The following is a 13,076-nucleotide window of genomic DNA, read 5'->3' on the forward strand; positions in this document are numbered from 1 at the left end:
GAATATCAATGCATGTTTATTCAGAAAACTGTATAAAAAAAGGAAGAACTCCAACGAGGGGGCCCCATATAACCAGGAACATTCACCTTCGGGAAACGGCATCCTGGTTAGTGGAGGCACTTTAACTTGATGCAGGGGTAAAGCCCCTCTGTCCGTCTCAGTGCAGGAAATAATATCACAGTGATAGGAAGCCTGCCCACATTAAAATTATGATGTCCCCCAGGGGAATTTACTGTATCAATTTTCGTCTCACTGTACAAAACTCCCATAGACTCAGAGGGTGAAATATGTTATTTGTAATGGTACAGAAACGCACGTGATGCAGGGTTAAAATGCCACTGTCTGCCTCCTCAGTACAGAAAATATATGCACAGTGACAGGAAAACTATTCACATTAATAATATGATTCCCCAAAGTAATGATAATATAATAGCAGCCGAACTATACTAAGCTCCCATAGGCTCAAAGGGTGAAATATGGTATTTCTAATGACAGAGACATTCAGAAGTCATTCTTAATAACAATTGTGTGGGCAAGAGGAAGACCATGATTCTTTTCCAGAATCTGACATAGTTTTGGGGGATTTAATAACCTTGATATAGTCCCGTGTGAGTGTGTTTCTATATACGGCTGTGAAATGCCAGTATCTACAGTACGCCTTGTGTATTACACTGTCATAAACATCTATCTAAAACAATAGCATGTAGCTATATTATCCATATATTTATATAATAATTATTATACAGCCCGGCTAAATCCAGCAGAGCGTACGACTTAAAGAGACTAATGTCCCAGGAATAAATATTGTATACAGAGGCGATATTTACATATATCTTACATTATGTATATTATAGAATCTGCTATTGCTAAAATATTATTGGTGGGTACTATGTCACATGATGTGTATTTTACCGTAAAAGGCTCATTTTCAATTTTTACAAAATAAGCATGTTGTCCTATAGTGCTAAATGAAAAGGGGAACTCCATCTATAATTGAAGTTGTCCTCATTTGTAAGGATCAGCAGAGGTTTATATTTTTTCCCAAAGATCATTTCAGTGATCAATGTTGGCATCAGGAAGTGACAGAAAGCGAAAGTGTCAAGCTAAACATTTTTTAAAGAGGTTCCCACTTTACTTAAAGGGAATCTGTCAGCAAGTTTTACTATGTAATCTGAGATCAGAAACCCTGATTCCAGTGATGTGTCACTTGCTGTCATAAAATCCCTGTTTTTTTCTGCTGCAGATTTGGCAGTGCTCAAATGCTGAGCTGTGTATAACTCCACCCACACCACTGATTTGGCAGCTTTCTGTGTACATGGTGTATTGACAGAAAGCTGTTAATCAGTGGTGTGGTGGGGGGAGGGGTGGTTGGACTAGGAGGCACGAGGCAGCTAGTCCTGTAGTGATAATCCCATGTGTATAAAACAGTGATTTTATTGAAACAGAAAAATACAGCATATTAAATGCCCTATAGCTGGAATCAGGCTCTCACCCCCTACATAATTCTACTCTCAGATTACACAGCAAAAACCTTCTGACAGATTCCCTTTAATGTTCACCAGTGTGGAGTATTACATGACACCCAGTGAAATTAAATTGGCACAGCAGATTGATCCTTGCAACGGCTTTCTGCTCTTAAATCGTGTTTGTATACGGAAAATAAAGAACCCTTTTAATTTCTGTAACATGCTGTTCCAAGTTCCACCACATCCAATGCAAAGATTTCCCATTAACGTCCATGGAACAGTGCCCCCATTTGCAAAGATCTGAATTATATTACTGATCCCTGAATATACAAGGTTACCTATTCTACACTTCGCAAATGAGCCTTGTTTTATCCTTTATATGCACATTCAGCATGGTGACGCCACAAAGAGTGAAGGTGGAACAAGACAAATCGGATCACATGGTGATAGAAGTGGCCAGGACATATCACATCTCACAAAGCTGAAGGTTTCTCCACATAAATATGATGTATAGATTAGATAATACGACGTCCATATAGCAAGGATGGCACTTTATGTAGTTCTACCTTATAGCCTGCAGATGGCGCTGTATGTTATTGCTAAGAAACTGTCTGAATATATATTACAGGATTACAATTTGCTATTTACAAACTGTTGTCACTCCTAGTAACAAGGATACCCACCTTTTGTATAATTGCTGTTGGTGTCTGCAGTATTAAAGCGGTAACACAGCAATGCTGTCTAGTTATGATATACTGTATTAAGTGTAACAGCGCCCCCTTGTGGCTGCACCTCATTATTACTGTTTTTTTTTTCTAACACATAAATGGACCCTTTAAGGCGCAGACCGTTGTCTCTTAGTACTAAAAATATGAATTGACTTTTACTTAGACCAGAAATCGCACCATAATGTATCACTACCATCATCCTCAGAATGGCGTGCAACTATCAAAATGATAGTTTTGAGTGTGCAGCAAGGTAAGAGTTTGCATTTGGCACTTACTATGAAAGATATGGACTCGAAATACCCTAATCAGTAGGTGGAGTAATGTTTTATGGCCTGCAGTGGGGTTGGAGCTACCCCTATCCATGACACAAGGATACCCCATAGCTACATTTCGAGGGAAATGTTGATTCCCCCATAGGTTGTACATGATCTAGTGTATTTATATGAACTGATTCCCATGACGGATACAAGGGAGGCCAGTCTCCCAGTCTGTCCCAGTGTCCCATATGTCACTTCTGGTTTGATGCTGGTTTGTGCCTGTCAGTGTTCTCATGAATTCATCCTATTAGAAGTTTCCAAATGAAGCTGTAAAGAAAAGACAAAAAGAACGAATAAACATACATCTCCAATAATGCACCAGCGTGAAGTTCTGCACAGAAAGTGAACCAGCAGGGGTTGAAAGCCAACAGAAGTACAGTGGCATGTAAAAGCTTTGGCACCCATGTCAAAATTACTGTTGTGATCAATTAAGCAAGTTAAAGATGCAATGATCTCTAAAAGGGCTAAAGTTAAAGATGACACATTTCCTATGTATTTTAAGCAAAAAAATATATATACTGTATATATATATATATATATATATTTTTTTTTTAATCTTTTACATTTTAAAAATTACCAAAAGGAAAATGGGCCAATGTAAAAGTTTGGGCACCATGTATGATTAGTACCTAGTAGCACCCCCTTTTGCAAGTATCACAGCTTGTAAACACTTTTTGTACCAGGTGTCTCTGAACAGTAGAACAATGTACCACAATTCCAGAGTCTGCTAGATCTTTCTGAAGGTCTTTTGCAGTCAAGCTGGGGTTCTGATTTGCCTCTCTAGCAATCCTACGAGCAGCTCTCACTGAAATTTTGCTTGGTCTTCCAGACCTTATATTGACCTCCATTGTTCCTGTTAACTGCCATTGCTTAATTACATTTTGAACTGAGGAAAGATCAACTGAAAACGCTTTGCTATCTTCTTATAGCCTTCTCCTGCTTTGTGGGCTTCCGACATTTTCATTTTCAGTGCTAGGCAGCTGCTTAGAAGAACCCATGGCTGCAGTTTTTTGGCACAAGGTTAGAGGAGGCTGGGTTTTTATAAAGCTCGGAAATTTGCATCACCTGGCCTTTCCTAACAACGATAGTGAACAAGCCATAACCCTAACAGGTTAATTAAGGTCTGAAATCTTGGTCATAGTTATCTGCGCACACAAATCACCAAGGGTGCCCAAACTTTTGCATCGGCCCATTTTTCCTTTTGTAATTTTTAAAATGTAAAAAATGACAATATATATATTTTTTTCCCTAAAATACAAAGGAAATGTGTCATCTTTAACTTTTGGCCTTTTACAGATCATTTCATCTTCATCTTGCTTAACTGTTCACAATAACAGTAATTTTGACCAGGGGTGCCCAAACTTTTAAATGCCACTGTATGAATGCAGCTCTGGATGTGACTAGAGTATAAAACATGATCATTACATAAAGCAATGGTTGGAAAATGATTCATATTAATTCAGGTTTCCATGCATTAACCTCTTGTATACCTTGACTAAGCAGCTGCAGATTGCGGACTTCCTCGCGTACTTGCAGCTGTAATACCTGCTGCAGAACCTCTTGCCGCTGAGACTCATGGATGATCCCCATGCGCTGTAACTTCTCTGCGTTAAGCCTCAGCAGAGCTCGACCTGAGAGAGAAGGAGACATGGAGAGGAACGTGAGATTCCTCTGCTGGTGAGGTTACTAAATGCTTAATAAATTATGTATAATACATTGTAGTAAATGGAGCGTGCCAAACAGAAGAGTAAACAGCCGACTCTCATTTTCTACAGTGCCGGACCCAGGTGATCTCATCTGACTCCGGGTCCATAATCCACTATTTATTATATAGTGCTATGCATATAATGTACAGTATATGTGACTCCATGTAGCTCGTAGAATAAACCGTCATAAGGGCTGGCTCAGACAACCGTATTTTTGGTCCGAGTGCAATCTGACAAAACATCAGATCACATTCGGATCAAGGTTATTCTATGGGGCTGTGCACATGTCTGATTTTTTCATCGGACCGAGTCTGTCGGAGGAAAAGAATCGCAGCAAGCTCTATTTGCATCCGATATTTGGATCATACTCGGCCATGCAAGTCAATGGGTCCGTCAAAAAAATTGGACTGCACTCGGATGACATCTGAGTGCAGTCCAATTTTCACGAACTGACAGAATAGAGAAGATGGAGAACTTTTTTCCCCATCTTCTCCTCATCGGAGAAAATCGGATCACACTATGATCAAACTCTAATCCGAGTGTGATTAGTATAATCGGCCCAATTTTCTCAGATCAGAGACTATACGGTCATGTGACCCCATCCAAAATGCCAAGATTGTCCAGAGATCTTGCTTTCTCTCTAAAGATTCATAATCTCTCTTCTCTACTGATCCTTTCCCCTCTTTCTATCTGCCGTGATTTTCTAATTTTCCTTTAGATCCACAATGTGTTGATTTTCAGGCAGACCTTAGACATGAGACATTTATCTACTATTCATCAGCAGATCCAGGTAAACCTGGTGAAATCTGATGACAATCTGATGTCTGTGGTGGCCATAAATATAAGAGATGGTCATAGACATTAGGTAAAAAAAGTACAAAACACATCGGAGTTCAATGTGCCCAATTGCTGGTACCCACAATAATTAGGTGGCTGCAGAGCTGTCTGAAGAGTGACTAAAAACACATAACCAGTAGCACAGACATGTATGGAAGCAATGGGATGATGCTTCAGTTGATCGTTCGTCCAACAGCCATTACAGCCATTTCTCCCATACACAGAAACGCTTGTTTGGCCGAGAGCTCATGTGTTCTCTATGAGAAAAGTCACCGACTGACACATCGGCAAATTATCTCAGGGAGAACAGTAGATCGAAATCAGACATATCCGACTATCTATATTGGCGGGTTCAGCAGACATTAATCTCATGTGTATGGGGGCTTTAACATCTATTTCTCTTTGTTCCATGGATTCCTATATGTGGATTATGATCCCTATAGATCTGCAATCTCTCTCTTTTTTATAGCCTTGTCTCCCCGTACATCTGTATAGATTTACTCCTGTATCTACAGCTCCTAATTCCCTCATTTTCTATAGATCTAGATTCTCTCTTTTTCAGAGATCCTTGGTCCCTCCTTTTTCTATAGATCCCTATTTTCTCTACTTTTTATAGATGTCTATTGTCCCATCTTTCTATAGATCCCTTCTCTCTCCTCTTTATAAATCCCTAATCCCCTCTCTTTATAGAGAACCTTTAGATCCTTGTTCTTCCCTCTTTCTATAGATTTCTGCTCTCCCCTCTTTCTATGGATCCTGATTCTCTTTTCTTTCGATAGATCCCTATTTGCTCCTCTTTCTATAGATCCCGTTCTCTCTTCTTTCTATAGACCTCAATTCGCTCTTCTTTCTATAGATCTTGTTCCTTCCTCTTTCTATAGATCTATATTCGCTTTTCTTTCTATAAATCTATATTCACTCATCTTTCTATGGATCTCAATTGAGTCCTCTTTCTTTAGACCCTTATTCCCTCTTTAAATAGATCCCGATTCTCTCCTCTTTCTATAGATCCTTATTCCCTCTTCTTTCTATAGATCCCGACTCCCTTTTCTTTCTATAGATCCCGATTCACTCCTCTTTCTATAGATTGCTATTCCCTCCTCTTTCTATACATCCTTATTCCCTCTTCTTTCTATGGATCCCCATTTGCTCCTCTTCCTATAGATTGCTATTCCATCCTCTTTCTATATTCTTTATTCCCTCTTCTTTCTATGGATCCCGATTCACTCCTTTTCCTATAGATCGCTATTCCCTCCTCTTTCTATAGATCTTATTTTTTGATCCCTATGGAACTTAATTCTCTTCCCTTTGCGGCTCATAATTCTTTTTCTCGGATCTGAGTTTATTCCCTTCCTTCAGTTTATAATTTCACTGGTCCCCTTGAGTCTTCCCCTCCCCTCTTCCTAATCTTCATCTCTACCTCCTGGGGGTGGATTGCCCCTCTCAGTATTTTATCTGCGCTGTACATTAAGACTTTTAGCCGGCGCGGCCTCGGGATACAGATCTCACCATGTCTGCTGGTGCGTGTCTGCTGGGATTTTACAGCAGTCAGATGATCTCGCTGTTGCAGCCTGTGCAGGACTGTAAGGCAGCACACAATGCCTGCGACGTGCGACCCGCCGGCTCCACAAATATACCAGCCTGCTGACTTTGTGACATGAACATTAGACATCTAGAAAGAGGGGCATCGTACCACAGACTAGGACCCGAGCTATGGCTGCTCCCTACATACCCTGACAGATGGGTTCTTAGAGGATGATGGGGGTAGTAGCTTTACAACAGGTAGTAAACCACTGACATAGAGTAAGTAGAGGTGTAAATGAGCCAGGCCGAGCTACCTGTGATGGCGTGGTGAGAGAAGGCCTCCACATAGGTGAGATAGTTGTGTGGACAGTGCTTCTTCAGCCATTTGCACACGTCTTGCTGAGTCCATAGGACGACGGGTTTCGTGAGGCAGCTGAAGGACGGACTGGTGTGATATATGCCGTATTGATCGCTGGGTCTGACCTGTGCAGGGGACAAACTGTGAATTACTCAATGCAGAAAAGACACAGCACCAAGCATTACACCCGTCTATTATCCCATTCTTAAAGGGGTTGTCCAGCGAAAACAAGTTATCACCTATGTGCAGGATAGGTAATACCTTATTGATCAGTGGGTGTCTGACCACTAGGACCTGCACCCATCTGCAGAACGGCGAAATTTTATCCCTAACGTGGCACTTTTAATCTCATATACCCAACAGCAGCTCCATTCATTCACTACGGGGCTGCTGGAAAAAGCTGATTGGAGTTCAATGTGCACTGCTGCTCCATTTGGGTATACAAGTGCCCTGCTCTCCTGATTGGGGGTCGGACCCCCCATCAATCAATGAGTTATCACTTTCCCTGTGTGTGTTTTCACAGGACAACCCTCTTCACCAAGGTGTATTCTACGTCTGTGCAGAATATTATGCACCACACGCTTATATCACGTGCACTGCACATACAGTGGGTACGAAAGTATTCAGACCCCTTTAAATTTTTCACTCTTTGTTTCATTGCAGCCATTTGGTCTAAAAAGTTCATTTTTTTCTCATTAATGTACACTCTGCACCCCCATCTTGACTGAAAAAAAAACAGAAATGTAGAAATTTTTGCAAATTTATTAAAAAAGAAAAACTGAAATAGAGAACTCCCTGAATTCTTGCATGGTCCTATAACAGGGTGCCATCATTGTAACATGTCAGTTAAGGGACATTTCTTCTCACTTAAATATTCCACCATCACCTGCTAGTGGTATTATGGAAAAATGGAAGGAAATGCAACAACCCAGCCTCCAAGTGGAGACCATATAAATTTACAGAGCGGGGTCACCGAATGCTGAGATAAGTCACCAACGCTCTGCTGATTCCATAACTGCAGAGTCCAAACCTCCTCTGCTATTACCATCAGAACTAAAACTGTGACCCCCACCGGGAGCTTCATGGCTGAGTAGCTGCATGCAGCCTTACATCACCAAGCACAATGCTGAGCTTCAGATGGAGAGGTGTAAAGCACCGACACTGGGCTCTAGTGTAGCAGAAATGTGTTCTGTGCAGTGATGGATCTCACTTTTCTATCTGGGATCTGATGGATGAGTCTGGGTCTGGTGAATGTCAGGATAACGTTACCTGGCTACATTGTGCCCACTGTAAAGTTTAGTGGAGGAAGGATGATGCTATAAGGTTGTTTTTTAGGGGATGTCAGAGGCCCCAAAGATCTATTTACAGCAGTCGACCAGCGGCACTACGCGACCACTGATCAGCTATTTGTTTGCTGATTGGTAGTCATTTCATAGTCTAGTTTGCACAGGCAGACTGAGTGTTCTGCGCATAGGCTGCCATAGCTCTCAGCGACTCAGGCCCTGTTTACATAATGAGCTGCCGAGAACGATGATCTGTTAAGCAAAAAAGACCATTTTACCCAATGAATGAGCAGTTTGCGGGTGATTGGCAGCCTATTTAAACTGCATACTATTTCTGAAATAAGCGTTCATTGTTGCACTTGTTCATGATAATCCAGCAGTGTAAATGCCCTTTATTTCCAGTGAAAGGAAATTTTAATGCATCATTATAACACATTTTGGACAATTGTAGCCTCCAACTTTGAAGGAAACAGTTTGGGGAAGGCCGTTTTTCTGTTCCCTATGACTGTGCCTAGTGCTCAAACCGAGGTCCATAAAGGCATGGTTGGGGGAGTTTGGTGGGAAGAACATGACCGACCGCACAGAGCCCGGACCACAACCCCATCCAACACCTTAGGGATGCACTAGTATGGAGATTGTGAGCCCGCTCCTCTCCTCCAATATCAGTGTCTGGCCCAACATGTTCTTCTGGATGAATAGGTAAAAATTCTCATAGACTCCTCCAAATTCTTGTAGAAATCCTTCCCAGAAGAGAGGGAGCTGTGATAACTGCAACCCTAAATTAATGGATTTAAAATGGGGTGTGATAAAAGCTCCTGTAGGTGTAATGTGGAGGCATCTTATACTTTCCTCCATGTAGTATATGTATCACATCTCCCTCGCTGTTCATCTCTAGGAGTCCCTGTACGTGATCACTCCGGCCTGTACACAGTATTAGTCCCGGTGTTGTAAATTGCTGTACGGTGGGTACGCTTATGTTTTGTGCAACTTGCTTTTTACCTCTACAGCATTCCTCATGTTAATAGCGGGCTCTGTATACTATATAGCGGTACTATTCTCCATGATTACTCAATGTACCTCAGTACAGGACAGCAATGTCCAGCATTATACATGTGGCTGCCTGGATGTGACAGTAGATGTGCCGCACTGCGCCTCCCTCATTTCATGCATCATGATATCTGGTCTGTTAGTGAAATACCTCAGCACTGGGGTAATATCTGTGTGACAGTACAGCGGCTAATAATTACAATACCCAATTATCCTCCTTGTCCAAGGAGGTTACACTTGAGCTGTCCAGCGGAGCCCCCTCCTCCTGACTGCGGTGTACCATAGACTCTAAGACGACCGTATGACGCTGCACCCGCTTTACCAATTATCTCGTATATTATCGGTCTTCTGCTCCTCATATTGAATTTATCGGGTTTTCAACTTTTTTTCCTCTACAAAATGCTTCATTATATTTTAATGAAAAACTCAATGACTCTGCTTGCTTACAAGGAATAGAATATTCTTGTTTCCACCCTGATCTAATACTTCCCATTTTGCTACGATTATATCAATCCTCTGTAAGCTATACACATCAGCTGAACAATTCTTTCTTCTGTTCTGAGAGTTTGCTACAATATATCAGTGCTGGTAACATGTATTTGCTTGCAGCCCAGGCTGTTTAGTACATAGAGTTTTGTCTACACTTGTCGTGAAAAGTTTTGAGACTGATAAAACTTTTGATTTTCACAAAGTTTGCTGCTTCCGTTTTTATAATGGTAATTTGCAGTAGCTCTAGATTGGTTTGGAAAGTGATCAGAGGAATTGTAAAAAATTGTAAAGTCATTCCATATCACGAAAATTAACTTAATCTCACAACTCAATTTCCACTGAATTTCAGCTCTGTCACAAAATGAGCTGCTTACATCATTTCAGTGATCTTCTCTTTAGCTCAGGAGAAAGTGTTATCTAGGACAAGGCAGCTGATATTACTTTGCGATTGTGATTGACCCGACTGGTTGCATTAAAAAGGGGTTGGTGCTTAAACTCATTGTCTTCTTCTGTTAACAATGGTTACCTCCAAGGGCTGGTGTTTGAAATCATTTTCTTCCTCTGTTAACCATTGTTACCTCCAAGGAAATATGTTCAGTCAGCATTAGCGTTGCATCAAAATGGATTTACAGGCAAGGACATTGCTCATATATCAACCACTTATAAGATCATCAAGAACTTCAAAGAGAGAGGATCAGTTGCTATGAAGAAGGCTTCAGGGCGAAAGAAAGTCCAGCAAGTACCAGAACCGTCTCCTAAAGAGCATTTAGCTAGGGGATCACTTGAAAACAAGTGCAGGAATAGTAGCAGGCATGTATCAGCACATCTGCACACACTGACAGGGGAAGGCTTTTGGAGGCTGCCTGGTGTTAAGAAGGACAGCAAAAAAAGCCACTTCTCTCTAAGAAAAATATCAAGGGCAGACTGACATTCTCTAGCAAGTACTGCAGGGGACAATGGTAAAGATATTTTCTATGATGAAGCCCCCTCAAACTGTTTGAATCATCTGGAAGAATGATTGGAGAAGAAAAGGTGAGCACTGCCATGAGTCCTGTACCATGCCAACAGTAGAGCATCCTGACACCATTCATGTGTGAGGGCTTCTGTTACGAGTCCAGGTGGTGGAACCTCTGTGCTTTGGTGCAAGGCGGGAGCAGAGGGGCGTGACTAAGTGCCTACATGGCCTGACCAAGGTCGCACGACGGCTGAATCGACTCTGTGAACCAGGGAGGGACCGGGCAGGTGGACCAGGTGCCACTCTGGGACCGACCTTGTGTGAGAGCAGGTGACTCCCATGGGTCAGATGGCAGGAACTGACCGGTACAGCGGATGAGCACGGCAGGAAGGCTGACGGGTGGTCCGGGTAGATAAGCAGGCTGGTTCGGCAGATAGCCAGACGGGTGCTCCGGGTAGGCGAGCAGGCGGGCCCGGCAGGTAACTGGCAGGTGCTCCAGGTAGGCTGGCAGGCACGACAGGTAACAGGCAGGTGCTCCAGGTAAGCAGGCTGGCGGGCACGACAGGTTACAGGCAGGTGCTCCAGGTAAGCAGGCTGGCAGGCACGGCAGGTTACAGACAGGTGCTCCAGGTAAGCTGGCTGGCGGGCACGACAGGTAACAGGCAGGTGCTCCAAGTAAGCAGGCTGGCGGGCACGGCAGGTTACAGACAGGTGCTCCAGGTAAGCAGGCTGGAGGGCACAAATGTAGACAGACTGGAGAATAGAACTGTTAGACAGGCTGGCGGGCTGGACTGACAGAAGACTGGCAGGCAGGACTGACAGGCAGCGGGACCTGAGGGCTGGAGCAAGTGTTTAGCACACAGAACAACAACCTTGCACAGGCACCTCCATATTGGAGGAGGTGCCTAATATAGGGGAAGTCCTCTGGCCATTGGCCGGGGACTCTATAGGACGGCGCGCGCGGCCCTTCAAGAGGGAGGGAGCGCGCGCGGGCCCTAAGCACAGAGCCCGGGAAGCTGCGCGCAGAGCGTGCCACAGCAGCAGGGGAGCGGGAGTACGCCAGACCTGGACCGCGGCGGTGAGGGGAACGGAGTCTCTGCCCGGCTGGAGGCTGAGACGCCGATGTTACAGCTTCTCATCCATGGAGGGGGATTACTCACAATTTTGCAGGAAGTACATGAATTGGACTGCAGATGACTGAGGGAAAGTTATTTTCTCTGATGAAGACTGTCCCCTTCAGACTGTTTCAGACAGCTGGAAGAATGATTGTCCGGAGAAGCACAGATGATCGCTGCCATGAGTCCTGTGTCTGCCAGCAGTAAAGCCTCCTGAGACCATTCATGTGTGGGGGCTTCTCATCAATGGAGGGGGCTCACTCACAATTTAGCCTAAGAACACGGCCATGAATAAAGAATGGGATCCAACATCCTCAACAAGCAGCTTCTCCCAACCATCCAGGAGCAATTTGGGGATGAACAATGCTTTCTCCAGCATGATGGAGACCATGTCACAAGACAAAAGTGACTCAGTGAACAAAACATTGACATTTTGGGTCCATGGACAGGAATCTTCCCAGATCTCAATCCCATTGAGAACCTGTGGTCAATCTTCAAAAAGCAGAAGGAAAAAAATAACACAGAAATTGTGATAAACTCCAAGTGATGATTAGACAAGAACGGGCGGTCATGAGTCAAGATTTGGCCCAGAAGCAAATATCCAGCTGTCAGGGAGAAGTCATGAAAAAAAGGGACAACACTGTAAATGTTAAGCGTTTCCATAAACATGATTTGGCAATAAAAGTGTAAAACCTTATGAAATGCTGATAAATGGACTTCAGTAATCATAGAAACATCCGATTAAAAGAGGTAAGAACACTGAAGCAGCAAACTGTGCAAACAAAAATTTGGGTCAGTCTCAAAACTGTTGGCCACAACCGTAGAAATGATACAATTGGAGCAAACCTTCAGCTGTGAGAAATCTAAAAGTCTGTACAGGTTTTCAGTCTCATTCTGTGTAAACAAATTGTTCTAACTTACTGAAAGCAAGCCGAGATCTTTAAGAAGGCAAGGAATTGAAATGAAAGGGGTTGTTGCGTCTTAAACTACAAGTCTGCAGTCACTCTAGGTGCGCCTATCTAGTCAGAATGTGGCCGGTAATATGCATATTCCATACTTGTGGTCACACAACCGCCGACCCCAGCGCTGACATCTGAGAATCCTCTCAGCCCACAGTGCGCGCGACGTGAGGATTCACAAGTCTGCAGTGACATAGAGTTACTGCAGACTTGTAGTTTAAGACCAGACAACCCCTTTAAGTATTTCTCGCAATGCACTACACATCAGGGATATTTCTGTACAGACATTGAT

General features: G+C 43.1%; 1 protein-coding gene across 1 annotated transcript in view; it reads right to left on the minus strand.

The window, feature by feature from the left end:
• SAMD10 (sterile alpha motif domain containing 10) overlaps window positions 1–13,076 on the minus strand; it is a 29,252-nt gene continuing 16,176 nt past the window's right edge. The window contains exons 3-5 of the mRNA XM_073682893.1: window positions 6,893–7,061; window positions 4,002–4,142; window positions 1–2,778 (exon numbers count right to left, since the gene is read on the minus strand). Coding sequence (XP_073538994.1) covers window positions 2,759–2,778; window positions 4,002–4,142; window positions 6,893–7,061 — 330 coding nt within the window. The 3' untranslated portion in view covers window positions 1–2,758. The remainder of the gene's footprint in view (window positions 2,779–4,001; window positions 4,143–6,892; window positions 7,062–13,076) is intronic.

Source organism: Phyllobates terribilis, unplaced genomic scaffold, assembly GCF_046119375.1.
Source record: "Phyllobates terribilis strain yellow unplaced genomic scaffold, ASM4611937v1 Scaffold_5__5_contigs__length_657084704, whole genome shotgun sequence".
Taxonomy (NCBI): domain Eukaryota; kingdom Metazoa; phylum Chordata; class Amphibia; order Anura; family Dendrobatidae; genus Phyllobates; species Phyllobates terribilis.